The sequence below is a fragment of the Labrus bergylta genome, chromosome 9 (genome assembly GCF_963930695.1).
Source record: "Labrus bergylta chromosome 9, fLabBer1.1, whole genome shotgun sequence".
Taxonomy (NCBI): Eukaryota; Metazoa; Chordata; class Actinopteri; order Labriformes; family Labridae; genus Labrus; species Labrus bergylta.
In genome coordinates, this window is record NC_089203.1 from 6,139,247 (window position 1) to 6,158,256 (window position 19,010).

A 19,010-nucleotide genomic window follows, 5' to 3' on the forward strand; every position below is an offset into this window, starting at 1 on the left:
ACTGATTGATTCATTGACTAAGTGACTGATTGATTCATTGACTAAGTGACTGATTGATTCTTTTATCTAAGTGACTGATTGATTTATTGACTGATGGATTGATAGAATAAAAAAATGTGCTCAGTAGTTTGTGTAGTTGGATTGCTGCTGTGAAGAAGGCCAAACTCGATCTCCCCAGAGGTGGAAGAAGTGTGACTCAAAGGCCACAAACCTAATACTTTTTGTTTCTATTTTATAACTGCAGCATCATACTGCCACCATGTGGACTCTTGAAGAACTGCATTTAAGTTGAAGCAGATGAATGTGTTTACTTTTGTTGGTTACGGAGCTCTGCTAAAGATGAACAATCTCACCTTTAACTTGAACTCACCGTTTGTTTGTGTCTGTCTCTCCTTCCTCTCAGAATATCGGAAAGAAGATGTCATGTCAGCAGTTCATCAGCAATCTAGACGGCCTCAACAATGGTGCTGACTTTCCTAAAGACTTATTAAAGGTACAGATTTCCCCCTGAGAGAGTTTAGCCACCAACCATTCTGTCAGCTTGTTTTTTTTTTTTTTCCCATCTACAGGTTTTAATTCAAATATGTCTTCATCCTTCATTCAACCACCCGATCATAAAGTAATGATAATAAAGTCATAAAGTTAAAAATACTAATCAAAAGGAATATTTACAATTTCTCCCGTCTTTGCCTTCCCACACAGGTCCTGTATAACTCAATAAAGAATGAAAAGCTGGAGTGGGCCGTGTGAGTACGCCTGTCTGTGTTCATCAGAAGGAAAAGGTTTTCAGATGTGGGTACCCTTGAAAATGTGCCGCTCAGCTTTATCTGAATGGATTTTTTGTGTGTGCAGTGAGGAGGAGGAGCTGAGGAAGAGTCTGTCAGAGCTGGTGGAGGAGCAGTGTGAGGGTGGAAGTAAGCGTGTTGCCAGGGTAACAGACGGCAGTAACCCTTTCATTGCCATTCCCATTCTATTAAATGCTGTCACCTACAAACACGGCGTACTGAACCGCAAGAGCCATGCTGACATGGACGGCAAACGCAGTGAGTGTTTCACACCCAGATTTGCACAAACACACACTCACAAATGTTTTACTGAAGTTACCGTAGCGGCAAATAATTTATCATGCAATGTTTTTGCATCACTCTTCCCTCTTCCAGCCCCGAGGGGTCGCCGTGGTTGGAAGAAGTTCTATGCAGTTTTAAAGGGGATGATCTTGTATCTCCAGAAGGTACCACATCTCGTCCTCTGCTCTGTTACCATAGAAACACATCCTCCATTTCTGTCTTTGTGTGGATGCTGTTAGCGCCTCTGCTGTGTGTGTATGAGTGTATGAGTGTTATTGGAGAGGGAGTGAGATAGAGGGTTCGTCCATGTCTCTTAAGATAGAACCATTCATCCCACACTTGCGTATTTTCTTTGCGTCTTAGTCCCACCCACTAGAGACGCATGGAGACACCAGGAATTGAAGCAAAGTAGAGAACCAAAGAGGAATTATGTGTTAAGAAACACAAGACGTCTCGCATGAAGGAACGTCTGTTTGTGATGACGGCATCAGCTGATCACAGCTGGATCCGCTGTCAGTTGTGATCGAGTACACACTGAAACAGAGCTTTGTGTCTGTATGTTACCTGATAAGAAACAGCAGCACATGAAGAACAATGTGCAGTCTGTTTATTATTCTGTGTCCCACTTAGAGGCATACAGATCATTTTTATCCATGACTTGATTATTATTTACTACTATCTGATCGTGAACACAGATACTTTGATGATGAACACTGGACATGATTCATGCAGTTTTAGCTTTCAGGAAATAATAAAAATCAAAGAGCACTTACCAAATGTGACGGTCATTAATGATCAGCATTCGATGAAGCTTTTTAAGATCATAAATGTCTGAAGTGTTTCTTAATGACTCAACCTGTGATGTCACCAGTTGGGTTCAGGTGTAAAAATCCCCTCCCCTCCCTGATATCTCCACCCATGGACTCCACCTCCAGGTCCACCATTTTTATTCTCAATTCAGAGGAGTGATGTCTACCGGGAAAACTCGGGGGGGGGGGGGGGGGGGGGGGGGGGGATCATTACATTTAAAGAGACACACACACCAAAACGGAGCGTTCTGAGAGAGCTGGTTTATACAGGGTCACAAACCTCCTCTGGTGCTTGATTCATGTTATATTTTGACCAAATCACAGCACAGATGTTTCATTTAGACCACAGGGGACTGTCTGAAAAGGAGGAGAAGGGGGATAATATGTCCTCTTTAAGGGAAGCAATGAGACATGGCTGCTCTACGGTGTGTTTGTCTCCCTCTGCTGTTGGAAGTTTGTACTCTTGCATTTATCTGCTAAATGTAACAGAATGAATTCAACATCACATTAAATCTATTTGTTACCTCTGTTACCCAGGATGAGTACAAGCCTGATGCTGACATTTCAGAGGTGGACCTGAAGAACGCAGTGCGGATCCACCATGCATTAGCAACTCGAGCCATGGACTACAGCAAGAAAGCCAATGTACTGAAGCTCAAAACCTCGGACTGGAGAGTCTTCCTACTGCAGGCTCCGTAAGTCACTGAAGTCACAATATCATCAGTCATCAGCTTATACTACGTATTATTAGTTATGCTGCAAAAGGGTAGACATTAGAAGAAAAACGTGATTCATGTTTTTCATTTGAAATATATATTTTTGTCCCATTATGCTGCGTAGCCTTCTCCTATGCAGAGTTTGGCAGTCACAGGTGGTATTTAGGCTGACATATAAAGGGCTGCTGTGACAACAACAGTCAGAGCTACAGTTTAATCCCAATGAATTTTTCCTGGTTAAATAAGCTTTAATTGAAAAATAAAATGTATGATTCATCCTTCTATCTCTGGCATTTTGCTCTACCCGGCTTTCCTTCCAGTGATGAGGAGGAGATGATGTCTTGGATCTTCAGGATAAATCTGGTCGCAGCCCTGTTCTCTGCTCCGGCCTTTCCTGCTGCTATTGGCTCCATGAAGAAGTTCTGTCGGCCTATTCTGCCGTCCTCCTCCACCAGACTCAAACAGGTACACACACACATACCCACAGGAGCAGGCACAGCCATTGCACTATATGTCATATTTTAATCATGAAACATCTATTAATACTGTCAGTACTTTATGGCAATGATTGATGCTTTTTCTTACAAGAAAATACAACAGTATGCAAAATCCTTCTTCAAAATCTCTGAGCAGGGTTGGGTACTTAACACATTTTCTATTTGTGTCTGCTGGTATCTGATTGGCTGTTTGGGGTATCTCTCGGTTTTTTCTCCTTGCTGTGATTGGTGCAGGGGGAGCAGCTGCTGAGTCATGAGAGCAAGCTGAAGCAGATGAGCCTGGAGCTGGAAGAGCACCGGAAAAGCTCGCCCTCAGCTGACCCCAAAAGCCGTGAGTGGGAGGAGTTCCGGCTCAAAGAGCACTACCTCACGTACGAGGTAAAGGCTTTATACATCCTCAGCTAATTTGTCTGGAGGGTTTTATGGGGACACAAACAATATGTCAGATCAATGCAATCATCATTCATAATTGTATTTTATTTTACGCTCTCTTTTGCCAAATTCACTTCATTGAAATGGAAACATAAAAAGCTTCTTTTTTAGGCGTCCTGAACTGTAAATCATTGGATTAACACTTCAATGATATTAAGGAATACATTTCACACAACCTCTGTCCAAAAATGTCAAGCCAGCATAGTTGTACATTTCAATTCTAAACAATATAAAATCAGGTAATAAATCTTGTCTCTCGTCTATATTCTCACTTCTCCTCCTTCTCCTTGTCTCCTCTCTGAGCAGAAAACTAGGTATGAAACGTACATCAGCCTCCTGCAGGCCAAACTCTGTGCAGAGACGGATGACCTTGAGAAGATTGAGGCCAGCGTGATGGGTGGCCTGATCATTGAGGGTGGCCTGGCTGGCCGGGAATGCCTCCTCCGCAAGACACAGTCATCTCCGTCCATCAGTCAGGCTCATGGTGGGCTCAATGGGCGGGCAGCTGCCCTAGGACACAGGAGCTGAGGCAAGGAAGGAAGACCAGAGACCACAACCCACTAAACAACATCCTGCAGTTGATCCTCCCACTTCTATCTGGCTTTCCTCTTAGTATTTTCTCGTTTTTGTTTTCTCTGTAGCTTCTGTTTCAGTAAGAGAACGGGCAGCAATAAGAGAGATTTCCATACATAATCCTTCCCAGATTTGTTTTTTACCATGGTGAAGAACGAGTTGCTATCTATAAGCAATAGATAAAGATGTAGACCGAATGTTTGATACTCAACAAGTGACCCTGCCAAAACTCATTTCTTTGAACTGTTAGTGTTGCACATTACATTCATCTTAACTGTGATCCCTATTTATGAAAATATCATCAGTATTATTTTGAAATGAATCTCAGAGCAATGCAGTTTTCTTTATTTCAAATGTGTTCTTTGTTATGAGCAGAACTTTGAGTCATAAAAAAGTATTAATTCAAGGCCGGATATAGTACTCACAGAGAGAGAGAGAGAGGCGGCTGCTTTGCCGTTGTGCTCTCTGTCCTGTCCTCGTCATGCAGTCCATGAGTCAGGCAGTGTCTCGGAAAGAGATGGTACTACTGTAGCATTTTGGCCTTTTATTTCTCTCATTTACGCACCTAACAAAACACAAGGACCTACAGTACGGGTGGAGTGTGACATGTTTATGATACAGCATACTCTTATCGGAGTTTCAGAAACTCTGATAAGAGCCTTTAAGAAGGACCAAGTCCCTGCCATGTATAGCATATTTATTTATTTATTCCTTCAATCCTTTATTCACAGCAGTAGAGCATGCTTACTCTTTTTCAGCATTTCCTTCTTGACATGCATTCAGTCTCATTTATATGTACCTGTGAACGAGCTGCCAAGTGGAACAACGTTGGTTTGAATTGTTCAATATGCTGTTTCTCTATACTGGAGGTGGAGTGCCTACTTGTTGAGAGATTGGGGTGTGTAAGTCACCTCCTTTACAAAGCAATCAAGTATATTCCTTGTGTTTGTTTTAAGCTGTCTGTGCTCCAAATATTCACATGTATTCAATTACTATTTTTTTTTTTTTTTTACAACTTAAACCTGAACTGAAAAGAATAATATGTGGCTAAATAAATTCATTGTGCCATGTTTTGATTTATACCAAAAACATGTGCACTGAGCTGATTGAGAGTGTGTGTGTGTGAGAGTGTGTGTGTGAGAGTGTGTGTGTGAGAGTGTGTGTGTGAGTGTGTGTGTGTGAGAGTGTGTGTGAGCGTGTGTGCACAGGCTTGTTCAATGGCATGCAAGGTGAGGTGGTTCCAGTGAAAAGATGTTGAAGCTGTTGGCATTGGGGAGTAAACACAGCAGTCAGAAAATGTTTCACAGGACTTTATTGAGCATGTTTGGTGAGGAAACAATACAATGGCCTTCTGTTGAACAACACAGCCTTCACAAACAGGCCTGGATCAAAAGCATCTTCAGCCCTCAGGCAGCCGTTCTCCTCCTGATAACATTTGTATATTGAACTGAAACAGATCCAACAAATATCTTTTCAATTCCAATTTAAAAACATAGAAGTAGCTGGCATGGCCTCATATTGGAAATCAACTAGTGTTTGTGTTTAGAGAATAAGATGTTTTTGAGGAAGATTGCACTTATTTCCCAAAATCTTAGAGAGGATGGTAGTGTAGCAGAACATGTCATATTAAGCCTGTTTCTAATTGGACGAAAACTTTTTGTAATTTTAGGAAGTAGGAGATGGGGTGGGAGGGATGGTGGTACTGCTATTTATGAGCACCTTAATATTTACAGACCCAACTAAACACACACACATTTCTCTTTTTATGTAATTTGCTTATGACACAACTGTAGATCAGTAAGTGTAGTTCTTCCTCTGTCCCAGTGTAGCTCAGAAGTATATCCACAGAACTGGACCGGTGGATATAGACAGTATGAACAGTAACATCTCCGCTTGTCACAGCATATAACACATTTATAGTTTCCAATGAGGCCTGGGATCCTTTTGAGACTGAGCTGGAAACCTGGAACCACAACTGGAATCCTGGAATTGAATGCTTGTAGAGACTAAAATGCTGAAGTGGAGCTGAGTTTTTCAAAAGAAAGTACCTTTTTTTTTTTTATAAAGCTGAACTGTTTGGATGAATAAATGCTTTCTTACACGGAGACTTGCCCCCTTATAGTCACTTTGGCTGTTGTGATAACCAGTGTTTCCCGATGTTCTAGGGTAGGTCTGTGCTGTATTATAGGATTGTTTATATGTTTATTTAAATAAGTACAACCTTGGCACTTTGATGTCGGTGTTGGGTCTGCTTTTTTGTTTGTATATTGGAACTTTTCTGACAGGATGCTCACACTATAAAGGACGTATTTACTGAGTTTAAGTCTGTGCTTCATAAAGTCAACTTTTATACAGATAACTGTGCCTATTGATCTTTTTTTTGTGAATATAAACTGAAGGAACAGGATGCCACTAGTGTCTTTGTATATACACAATGCTTTGTGTAATCTTATGAACAGTTTTTATTTCAGTTCAAAGCTGCAATATACAGCATTTCCAACATCGGTAAGTACACGGTCTTCACACTTCTATTAAAGTTGACGGTTTCGACTCAACAGCAAACACCTCTTCCTTTGTTCACTTGGCATAGCCCAGACTATCCTCAGAGTATGAACCCTGGGCTGTGTTTGTGCACACTCCTTGAACATTAGCAGGAGGTCTGTGAGGATATATAAAAGACTGTATACAGGATGTTGACAAAGCCACCTATTCGTTTGTTGACTGGCATTTTGATAGCTTGAAGAACGCTTAAGGCCAGGTTATTTTTCTGGAGTCAGCAGTGATCATTTTTAGATGAGAGGTTGGAGTCAGTAAGAAGCTATAAATTCTGAGAGGAGTAGCTCATAGCCGACTTATAAAGCTAAACATGTGGAACCCGCAGGTAAACAAAACAAGGAGGTTAACTTGAAACACCAAGTCTTCTCTCCACTAAAAGCTCACCATCTTCTCTGCAAAGGACAAAACAAATATTCAGTATGAGAAACACTGTAAGAGCTAACCAGCCAGTTATGTTTACATAGACCTGTGTTAACATGTTAGAATAATAATTAGGGCCCGACCGATGTGGGCTCTTAGAGGCCGATATCGACGTCGATATTACGGTGAGAGAAAAATGTGACACCATACCAATATATCGGCCGATATCTTTCTTAGATCTGTAGAGATTGGTAGATATAGATTTACACATGTTTACTGTTAATCCCTCAGATGCAGATATACACTTGTAGAAAAGAAATATAATGAAAAAAAAGATGGTCACTCAAATGGGAAGTAACTGTGCATGTAAGTGCATCACCTGACACTCTGGATAGTGACAATGCTTGGTGTAATCCATATAGCACCCCCTGCTGGTGGCAGCCAGAAAGAGAACTGCTCGTGTAATTCTATGAAACTCAAATGAAATGCTATTTGACTGGTAAATAAATCTAGTAATATCTGCGATAAAATTAGATACCAGTCGTCACATGATATGCTAATATCGGCTGATATTTTCGTCTGGCTGATTAATTGGTCGGGCTCTAATAATAATCACGTTTTTACTCACCCACAAATGGAACGGACGTAGGATAGCATCTTTGATATTTGCATGGCACAAACCTATCTGAGAGGGAGTGAATTAGCCAGGTTGACACCTAACAGGACAGCCAGTAGCAGTCACCTCTGAGTCAGAGCTGCCACAGATGTGACCATGACTCTAAGTCATATTTATCACATTTTAAACAGACACGTTAAACAGAAAAGAGTCCCTCATTATGAAACCAAACTCACAAGAGGTTGCACAGCAAGCTTTAGCACTGCCATGTTGGCTTTGCTTTCCAGCCACAGAGCTATTTCAAATTAAGATTTGGAAAAAGTATATATTTGAAATGAAATACCGCACCTTTGAGTGTCTAGAGAAAAAAGTGACCTTCAAGGCAATGTTTATTGACAGATTCCGTTTTGTCGGTCTATCTCAATCTTTCTTCTCTGGCTTTTCTTAAAGGAATGCTGAAGGCTGGAATGTTAAAAGTCTGATCATTGATCATATCATAAAGCAAGATACTCATTTAGCCAAAGAAAAATTGAGATGATGCCTTTGATGGCCGAGCTAAAATCTGTAAAAACCTGCCCGGAATTAACCTATTAGAATATCATGTTTTGTTCCTTTTTTTTCTGGGGGTCTGTGAGCTTGTAACTTTTAAACACTGTGGCTGATCTAAAACCCTGCTGTGGCTGACCAATCAGAGACTTTCAGCACTGCAGGCCACCAAGGCCCCCCCAAGCAGAGTGTTTTTAAGGGGATATCGTGTGTTCTATTTACCTCGGACCTCGGTTCTCGGATCTCGGAGCTGAGGCCACCGGACACCTCCAGAAGTACCTTTGTTTTGTAAGCTAGTACAAGACGATAAGAACACACTGTGTGATAGTTTGTGCACAAAAATGACACGACAACAAGTCCACAGACAGAACTTACAGGATACTATCAGCTTGATTGTTTTTATTACACAAAAAGAGGACTACTTTGCTAATAAACACAATAGTTACAGCTTAAAAGTTACTGTCGCACACAGCAGCCATGTTGGATTTTAACTGAAGGTTCTCCAAGTTTCTGAGTCGTTATTTGGACTTCATGGGGGCGTTCCTGATGACGTATCAGACCTGCAACTCAGAATTTCCTGCTTCCGAGATCAAATGGAATGCACCAATAGATCTATTACTCACAAATTAAATTTAGTACCTGGCTCCTGCGGTCGAAATGTACATGTGCATAGTTCCTCAAAAGGTTCCTAGTTCCTAGGAAAAGTTCCTGCGGTCGAAAAGTGGCTTAAGTTTTTATCACTTTTGGTGCTCTGACCTGTTAGCTTGTGCAGAGTTAAAAATCATCACCTTGCTGACAATAGTAGGTGCTGTCCTCTATATCAGTGGTTCTCAAACTGGGGGTTGCAAAACACTGTTAGGGTGGACGCGAGATTCCTTCCGAAAACATACAAAAATGGAAAATTGATTGAAATAGCATATTTTACCCATTATTGTGAAAATACATAAAAAAAAAGTAGTTTCTTATAATAATTTATAAAAATAATGTGATGGTGTTCGGGCTGTGGTTTTCTAATGCCAGGGTTCGCAGGCTGTGCACAACGTTACATTTTTTAACCATATCCAGTCTCTAGCAGCGTCATATTGGGGGTCACAGGCTGAAAAGTTTTCTAAATTAATTTGGCAACAATCTGGCCTTCTACCCTTGATGTTTAAAATCTGATATTTATATAAAAACCACCATTGTAATCTTTACATAGTGTATTCAAGAACACAATAAGAGGACAGCTGAATAATGGGAAAATATAGTATAAATAGTCACAGGTAGTTAGCGTTGTTTGAGAAAAACATTTTAACCTCCAATTCATAAATGATCTTTATATCGATCAACCTAAGCTGCTAAAAGTGGTGGATTGTAGAGTTGAGACAGTTGTGCAGAGACGGGGACGTTTGGAATGACTTTTTATTGCGCGATTAGTCATTTTCAGACAACAAGGCTCCCCGAACATTAAAACAAACAGCAATGTACAAAACAGCACACCTTTAGTCCATCAACGGAAATTTAATAAGGTAGTGAGAGTACATAACAGAAAGTAATGAAGTGTAAGGATGTGCGTTATAAAGATGTTGAGATGTACAGAATGAGCTCGATGTCAAAGCCAAAGTAAGCACCATTGTCATGTAGTCAGGAAAGGCCATATTTCAGGTAGAAATATTCTATAAGGGAGAGATTAAACATGATACAAGAGGGTTGTTATCACAGTTTTCAGACATTTTTAACAACTAAAAAAAAAGGAACAATATCGGTGTAGCACTACTTTATCATGCAATTTACTTTAGTAAACCTCCTGAAACACGGATAAAATGTACTTCAATAAGTCAAACTCAATACATCTCTGTCCAGCAATAGTCACAAAGCCTGTAATTTATACTCTTTGAATGTGAGATCCCTATAAAAAATAATATGCAGATATTTATTTTTCTTAATATATCTAAAGTGCAAGTAGTTATCCATTTTTTTATTCAATGCTCTCTGTAAGTATAAAATACAAAGGAAAAAAACAGCATTATGTTTTTCCTGTTTACATGTTATATTTTTCTGAAAGGAGGAGCATCATATATAACAAACAAACCATGTGTGTGTGTGTGTGTGTCACTCACACACACACACATACACACACATATACACATACATACATATACATATGTATATATACATATATGTATATATACACACACACACACACACATACACACACGCATATATATATATATATACATACACACCACAGATAAAATATTTTTTGAAAGATACAACATATTATCTCATATGGGGATGGTAAAGGGATACAGACCAAACGGTGACATGGGATATGTTCATTGTGCATTGGCCCCTCCCCTTAAACTCCAGTTCCAAACATTTGAAAGAACTTCTTTATAGCTAAACACAACAGTAGCCTGTCTAATCTGCAAACATGATGGACCCTACAACCTGGTTGCTGTGCAAACAGAAGGCGTGCTGAATGACTCTCTCTGTCAGTAGTTTGGGATGAGTCAGTGCTTGGCTCTGACCAGATGCTGCAATTGGCTGTGTGATTAACCAGGAACTCTGAACGGCCAATCAAAGACTACAACACTGTAACCAGAAACAGAACAGATTTGGTTATCTAATAGACATTATGGAAGTTTCAGTCTGTTTAAAGTCAGTACTTGTTTACCCACTTTTCAATAGCTGACATTTGCTGTTATCAGTCCTGCACCTGTGGCTGTTGAACTGCAGTCAACGACATGAATAATCTCCCCATTTAAGACACGGGGAACAAGCTGACCAAGCACCTGCCATTGGAGCCATCGTAGCAATCGACTAAGATCGGAGCAGTCCACTAAGATCGGAACAATCGATTATGTTTACATGCAACAAGTAACTACTGCTGCATTAAGAGTATCATCTAAAATTTATTTCATCATCTATTCAAATGTGTAAGAAATGGTCTGGTCACATTTTACTGAGGAGCAAAAAATCCCTGCTTTAAACAAAACGGGACTTGATGAACTCAGCAGTAATATCAGAGAAAGACAGGATAAGGTCATGATTAAGGATTGCTACGATGGCTGTAGCTGTATAATAAATCAAGACATTATTCTTGTCAGTGCTTCAGTCAAACATCAAATATTACTCTGAAGTTAGCCAGAAAACATCTGAAGACAGCCAACAGCTTCAACACTGAAGCCTCATGCAGAAAGCAAGACAGCAAACATCAGCCAACCATTTTAGCATTTGGGTCCCAGAAATGAATGACCATTTGGTGTTGTTACAACATGGCTGCAAGGTCACTGCACGTTTAGCTGGGACACTCGGTTAAGGTCTCAAAAGCTGAGAAATCCCAATCTGTCCCATGGTTTTTTTTTTCTGCAAAAATCCCAAGTGCCCCCTCCACCGTTACTCAGATAAAGCTAATTCCTTAATAGATAAGTCATGCTTCACAACACAATCATTCTGCACTACAAACACAATTGACCCAGTAGCACATGGCGATTACAGACTCTGAACGAAACAAGACACGTCTTTTAGTCTTTTAGAAAATGTGTGCGTTAAACAGAGTGAGGCATTACCAATGTTAACTATGACCAGGTCTAGGCTCTCCTTTTATTTGTTTGTAAGGGAAAGGAAGTATAGTATTTCCAGTCTTCATGTAGCATGAGCTTCCAAGAGGCCTGAATTGAATCAAGCTCAAGTTAGGACACTTAGGAGAGTAAGTGCTGTATCTCAACATAGAGTCCAGATTCATGTTGAACTCCAGATGAACTCAGAACGACCTCAGATGTGCTTTGTTGGGCACATAGTCATTGGTGGCTTGTACGTGTGTTTGATGAGGATGGTCTTTTTATATTCCAAAGGGCAGTGTGAGGATATAATATCATTTCTCCAAACAGAGATGAAAATGAAAAACTGGATCTGTCTGACAGATGGGTCAATAGGTCAAGCTAGGCTGCTGGTAAGCTTTCTACTATACATTTCCAGGCTTCATGAGGCCTTTCAACAATACACAGAGACGCAATTTAGCCAAAAAGTCCTGCACATAACAGATGGGATTTTCTTTGAACATTTTCCTTGGCCGTGTTGTTACAGGCATGCCTAATCAAACACAGATCAACTTTAATTGGCAGCGATTCAAAGGGCACTGTTTCAGCTCAGGTGTGTGTTCTACTTAAGTGTAGCCTCGTATATCCCGTATTAATGGCAAGCCCAGGCTATGACCACATTGGTACATTTTATCCACCTGAGGTCTCTTAAGCCGCAAGCCACAAGTCCTCCTCATCATGCAACCTAGATGGCATTCAACTCTGACATGGCCTATGACCAGGCTCAGACGTATTAACAGGTGTAGGCCAACCTGCTTTAAATATAGCTAGTAGGTGAAATAACCACTTGGGGAATTATTTGTTAATAGTGGAAACCAAGATGTTTAAAGGGTCAAAAGAAGGAAAGGGCTGTGATTGACAGAGAGTATTCCAGAGAAGGACTGTGATCCTCATTGGAAATATATCAAACTCGGTTTTTTTTCTGTGGATGTCCTTTGGCCGATCACATTTTCCTAACTCATATTGAACTAGATGAATTCAATGTAGTGTAGTTCACCTGTCCTGTGATGGGCAGTCCCAAGCAAGAGAGCTCAGGCTCATTGCAGTTTATAGACTTCTAAGGACAGGTGACCCAGTGCACTTCTAGATACCGTCCTGAATACTTCAGAGGCCTCCAAACACTCGGATAGCAACAAGAGGCCTATAAACAGGGAGAGAGTGAGAGAGAGAGAGAGTCTGTGTGTGTTTGTTTGTGTAAGCCAACACGAGACCAAAGCTCTGAGATACTATTCAACATCAGTCTGCAGGGCTAACGAGCAGTACGTTTACATGAAGTTAAAAAGGTCGATTTATTGTGTTAGTCCAACTAAAACTGGACTTTCAAATACATGTTTACATGTTAGTCTGAAAGAGATTAAGTTGAATTCCTCAAACTAACTTCTGAATTTCCCTCGGGATCAATAAAGTATCTATCTATCTATCTATCTATCGATCTATCTATCTAACACACCTAGATAATGCGGTTTGGGGTCGATTAACTCTTGCATGTGTACACCTCAACGAGCCCAAAACTGGCCTAGGCGTTCCATGCATGCTCTACAGTTCCTGCGTAGGGCTGTGACAGTGAAGCAGGAATCTATATTGGGAGTGCTCGAGCAAGAAAGTACAAAAATCTACAGAGCTGTAAGGTTGTCCATGTTACACCATTTGATGTACAATTAGGTTTGCTAAGTTATTTTTTGATTGTCTTGAATGTGACATAAGTCAACCAGAAGACGTTTCAATTGTAACGAGCTGAAAGGGGCATATCGTCACCTACTAAAGGGCTGGACATACGTCTGTCCACGATTCTCCCCCACTGTTTGTATTCTAGGACGAGGACCAAAGTCCAATTAAATGGCCCTAATCAAGCTATAATTATAGCTCAATTTATTTGTGCATGAAAATGTACTGAAAGAGACAGAAAGTGATGTTTGTGTTGTTTGTTAGCAGAGGAACGATGAGGGAGAGGCTTTTACTTATAGGGGGACGTAAAACACCCGAACTAGTCTACGCATACTGATAGACAAACAAGGCAGCCAACTGGTTTACAGAACATGACAGGAAAAATACCTCACTACAAGTCTGCCTTTTTTCACTTTGAGCAAGTGCATGAGAAGAAAGACTTCACATTTTGGATATACAATGCAGGTCCAACAACCTCATTGTCATGCTTTCAAATATCTACTGAACACATAGCCTATACATTTTTCTCTTTTAATAGTGTATACACGTGATACAATGCCGGGTTTGGCACTCACAATATTGCACACTAGTATGAAATGTCCTACACAAGTCAGTGGCCTCCTCTCTGCCTGGGAAGGAGAAACCTGACACCTTGTGGACAACATCATGTGGAGCAAAGGAATTTGACAAAAGTAAAGAGGATTAGAAAAAAAAATGATGTGAAAGTAACACATTCTAAACAGTGAGGCCCGTTGGAGCGATCGATGGCCTGTAGCACCATAAAGAGAAAGAAACTACCTCGACCCTGCACTGAGAGGCCTCCACTTCCACTGGACAGCACATAGACTGATAGCGTAGGACAGCCCGGCACGACTGCCTGGCAGGCTGACTGCCTGGCTTTTTAACTGCAACCTTCTTAGCTCCGACACGTAGCCTCAACCAGCCATTCCTGGTGTAGAATTGATTTTGCTGCTGCTGTTATAATCATGGTGCATTTAGATAGCATCCATGTCGGCAGCCACAGGCAGTGCAACCTGGGTCTTTCTCCTGTTCCAGGGAGCCATATTTCTACTCCATGAGAGGCCATCAGGCCAGGGTTGTTGCTAGGGATACAGGGGGCAGAGGGTGCCATAACATTGAGCCCCCCCCCCCCCCCCCTCCTGTTTCCTAATTGTACGTTTGTACAGTGGCACCCCATGTTTCTGAAGAGCCTAAACGAATTAGAGCTCTGTTTGTGTTAACGATCATCCTTGGCCCTCATTCTCCCAGCAGCTTTTCAGCTTACTTTTGCTGTTGTCACCTATATTTCATGCAACACAGGGATGTGATCCTGCAGCCCGGGTGAGTGTATTTCGGCCTAATAACAGCACTCGTAAATAAAAGCGTACAGCGGTCAAGGTCACAGACCATCCACGTGAGAACACGTAAACGAGTGGAGTGTATAAGGCACGGGTCGTAATGATGTCAGAGAGGATGCATTGTCCCGCTGCGTGCTGTCCTGACATATCTGTTTTCTTTTAGCGCCGAGCGCTCCCACAAGTGGACCTTATCCTTTTGCATCCCCAACCCCCCCCCAGAGGAAAAAACAAAGTAACAAAGAAAATACTTAACCCACAGAAAACGTGGGTATCTTAATAAGGATTTGTCTTTTTTTACAGCTGATTCACAAAATCATAATTATTACATCTTAGTTAGCACTTTCTTTTTTTCATTAAAGTTTATATGGACATGGTGCAAGAGGGTTGATATTTAGTAGAGTAGTTCAGAGAGATTAATCCCATTTGTTGAGGCGCACAAAATAGGCAATTTAGTTATAAGTCTCCAACTATTCATAATATCATGAGAGAGATGCTTTCATTAGCCTACCATGTTTAAAGTCAAATTACAGACTATAGCCCATTTCTGCCAAGCTTATTTTCAAAACATGAGCTTATCCCCATGCTAACGTTGCTACGTTCTGCAATTCATACACTTTTAGAGCACTTTCATATTATTTATGCGTACCTTTATATTAAACTATACATCTGATATCACGTTTTGGTTTCATAAAGTCCATAATATATTCTCTTTGTGCGGATTTCAAAATTCGTTCTACATGAAGACTGTTATTTATATAATAGACCTCTGGTTTTATGTTTGATTAAAACTTAGCATATGACCAGTTTGAAAACATTTCAACATTTTTTTTTCGAAATAGCTTTGATGTATGCAAAATCTGTCATTTGATAGAGATACAAACACTCTTCATTGTCATTTAAATCAAGTAGGAAACAGTTCATATCTTACAGTTCAATCCTTGATAGCAGCGGCTTACTGTTTAATGGGTGGTAAGTGGGGTGACATCCAGTAGAATGGGCGAGGAGACAGCAGAAGTGCTGCCATGTCTGTGGAGGTTGTGTGTGTGTGGGGTGATTCCCTTGGAAAATCTCTTTCTATTTTACAGTTAAAAGTCTCGTTAACTCAGAGTTCAGTTTTTTTTCTTTGTTGGTTCATTCCTGCTCTCTTAAAATCCGCGTCAGTCATCCTCGCCGTCATCTCCGCCGAGCGGGCCCTCAGGTAGCAGTTCGGAGGCCCGTTTCTCTCTACTCCTCTCCTGGATCTTCCTCATCTCCTCCGCGTATTTACAGAAGGTGTTGCCGAATTTGGACCACACTTTGCACGGAACCGTGATGGAGTTCCGGTACGTGGGCTTCACCTCGCTGACCCGCATGAAGACTCCGTACTTATTGGAGCCCACGTCGAAGAAGAAGCGCTTGTTGTCGACCGTGAGCGAGGTGCCCTCCGGAAGCTCCGCCGGCTCCTCGTCCACGCCGTAGTCATCAATGAGTTTTGCCAAAGCGTCACGGAACTCAATGAGACCCTGCGCCGGCAGAGCAATAGTCTGGCCTTGCGCGCTTCCCAATCCGGGCCCCCGGTTAACGGTCTGTCGGATCCTCAGGAACCGCCCCCTTTGGTTCTCTTTCAGATCCATGTAATATTTCCGATTCTCCCGCACCAGAAATTCGCTCTTAAGCGCCCGCCGGGGCTCATCCTGCACCAAGTCCGGGTTAGTCGGGCCCAGCTGGGCGTAATGTTCGATAAAGTCCCCTAGATAATCGCGGAACTCCACGGCAACCGACATGGAGAGAGTGAGGCGGCTCTTGTTTCCCCCAGCTCCGACCTCGGCTATCTTTAGGAAGCGGCCTTTAACATTCTGCTTCACGTCAAGGTAAAAACGCTTGTTCTGGATGTCGACGCGCTTGGATGCGAGCTCTTCGGTGTCGTGCTGCAGCCGTGACATGGCACCCAACGCACCCGGGGGCAGCGAGCCGGGGCCTGCGGTGGGCCCGCCGTGGTCACTGCCACTGTCTCTGTCCGCCATGATGCTGCCTCCCTGCTTTACCTTCCACCGTCTCCCTCTGCCTGCTGCAACCTCGACTGCCCGTCAAACCACTCCGCCGCTCTATCGCGAGATGAGAGAGTGGGAGAGGAGGAAAAGAAGCAGGCTGCGTTCAAGACAATAGCGCTGTTTTTGCAACGTGTCGCAGAGTTTTCTGTTTGACCTTAAGTGTAGCTTAATACTGAAGTTAACTCACAAAAAGGCAGGCAGATAGATAGATAGACAGACAGATAGATAGACAGACAGACAGACAGACAGACAGATAAATAGATAGATAGGTAGACAGACATACATACATACAGACAGACAGATAGATAGATAGATAGATAGATAGATAGATAGATAGATAGAAGAAAAGGAACAAGAGTAGTGTTACTGCTTTGGGTGTCTCAGCACCATGGACAGTTTTTGTGCCTTTCAGCACCACGGACAGCGCACTTGGACAGTCCCTGTTTTAGGAGACAGAGGGACAGGGGGAGAAGGGGAAATAAATATATCTGAATAAACAATGATCTATCTATCTGGATCTGCTTGCAATCTATTGTGTCTCAATGACTGTGTAAGGGTTCTTCAGTGAAAAGCAGTAAAAAGCTAATTGTCAAATTCTAGACAGGTGTGAAATATTGATAGCCTACTTTTAATTGACAAATTCTGAAAAAGGAACACAACACCACATTCCTTAGTTGTTAACTAATAGTTGTTTGTGTGTTGTTTATTTAAAAGAAATGTAGGGAAACATCAGGGAAAAGCATTTTCCTTGGTAGTTCATTTATGTCCTATAAGCACATATTAAGTTTTGTAAGTCGGTTATGTTCACACTGTAGGCCATGAAATGATACAAGCCCCAAAAAGCAGAATTTCTTCAAAACGCACAAGCATAGAATAAATCTATAACCACATGTATGACTAAGAGATTTGTTATCCGAATCATTTTCACCATTTTTGGTTTGCTATATGTACACATACAATTTAGCTGATTGAATGATTTACCTCTAGAAGTATGCTTTATATGACTTAGGGACCTGTAAAAGAAGGGTTTTGATCAGAAAAGGAAAGGTTAGACCGATCTATTTCAAAAAGCCCATTCATTTCTGTATTTTATAACCAGAACCAGCAGAGGCATGGACATAACAACAAATTGGATTCATGTTTGAATTCAAGTAAATTTGAGGTAAATATGACTGTAAGGGGAACTGCATATAGACACTGTCTATTTGACTTTATCAAAAAAACAGCAGCTATGCCAAAAAACATTTTTAATTTAGCATCACAAATATAAAATAACATCAAAACCCTGCTGACATGCCATGTGCATTATTTAAATGCATCATCCCCATGAATTCAGTATCAAGGGAATCATGAAGCAGTTCATGGCAGTCTTTTGGACAAGTCAGCAGGACTCCTGTGCTTTGACAACTCATCATTTGCTTTTAAGGCTTTGGGAACTCTTAACTCGTGTCCAAGGTCTTTGAATAAGGGCTCTAATGAATAGATGGGAGGTTGGCTGAATAAAGATGAGACAATGGTCTAAATTGGGCTGGATTGCTTTCCTAAAGTGATTTGATGAAACAATGCCAGTAATGTAGGACCTTGAACATTTGACTAAGAGAAAATATAAACCTGCATGTTGGTAATCATTGAGCACCAGGGGCAAACACAGGAGTGAAATTGTATGAAACACTTACCAGTAGAAGAAGATAACTCTTTGGAACTTGTGTCAATATATTAAAGCGAGGAAGGGTACATACATGCAGAGAGGAGACAATCCTTTATTGCAAAAATCTGACTCTGGCCTTCACTCTAGATGAGGTTTCATGTGACTGGCCGGTTGGGACATAGCAGTAAACCTGTCAAGCCTTTCAGCACCATGGACTGGTCCCTGTTTGACCCTACTGCTGGTAAAATGTGAGTAAGGCCATGATGTAGGTGCATACTGTGATGAAATAGTACCTCATGCATTTTTCTTTGTCATCTAAATCGTTTATTGTAACAAAAAAAAAAGAAAAAAAGCGCTCCACTTGTCCCCTATGACATTATATTTTATCCCTTTCTCAGCACGGCCAATGGAAGGCTTTCTGACCTCTAGTGAAGGACGCACAACTCCTGACAGGGAGAGAAAAGCAAATCTTGTGAATGGCTTGATTGATGGATACACAGATGGATATAGAGGCTAGTTTGCTGGGGGAGGAGGGGATTTTTGTGGCCATTAGAAG

General features: G+C 41.3%; 2 protein-coding genes across 7 annotated transcripts in view; one reads left to right on the forward strand and one right to left on the reverse strand.

Annotated features, from left to right (window-relative positions):
* Positions 1-6,453, forward strand: part of psd2 (pleckstrin and Sec7 domain containing 2) — a 29,493-nt gene extending 23,040 nt beyond the window's left edge. For both annotated transcript variants that reach the window (XM_020653378.3, XM_020653377.3), the window contains exons 8-15: positions 404-493; positions 703-746; positions 853-1,043; positions 1,161-1,231; positions 2,414-2,571; positions 2,913-3,057; positions 3,324-3,467; positions 3,828-6,453. In XM_020653378.3, coding sequence (XP_020509034.1) covers positions 404-493; positions 703-746; positions 853-1,043; positions 1,161-1,231; positions 2,414-2,571; positions 2,913-3,057; positions 3,324-3,467; positions 3,828-4,049 — 1,065 coding nt within the window. In that variant the 3' untranslated portion in view covers positions 4,050-6,453. The remainder of the gene's footprint in view (positions 1-403; positions 494-702; positions 747-852; positions 1,044-1,160; positions 1,232-2,413; positions 2,572-2,912; positions 3,058-3,323; positions 3,468-3,827) is intronic.
* Positions 6,454-9,555: 3,102 nt separating this feature from the next.
* On the reverse strand, positions 9,556-17,934 carry purab (purine-rich element binding protein Ab). Of its 5 annotated transcripts, none has more exons than XM_029281085.2 (4): positions 17,788-17,934; positions 17,174-17,246; positions 15,733-16,860; positions 9,556-9,827 (listed from the first exon to the last, which is right to left on the reverse strand). In XM_029281085.2, the coding sequence occupies exon 3, from the start codon at positions 16,777-16,779 to the stop codon at positions 15,934-15,936; it is 846 nt and encodes a 281-aa protein (XP_029136918.1). In that variant the 5' UTR covers positions 16,780-16,860; positions 17,174-17,246; positions 17,788-17,934; the 3' UTR covers positions 9,556-9,827; positions 15,733-15,933. The 5 variants fall into 5 exon arrangements, with proteins under 5 accessions (XP_029136918.1, XP_029136917.1, XP_020509031.1 ...); XM_029281084.2 differs by having other exon boundaries at positions 9,556-10,746; XM_020653375.3 differs by having other exon boundaries at positions 15,705-16,860.
* Between the last annotated feature and the right edge of the window lie 1,076 nt (positions 17,935-19,010).

Excerpts from the sequence above, each read along its gene's own strand:
- purab (XM_029281085.2), bottom strand. The coding sequence starts at position 16,779 with ATGGCGGACAGAGACAGTGGCAGTGACCACGGCGGGCCCACCGCAGGC.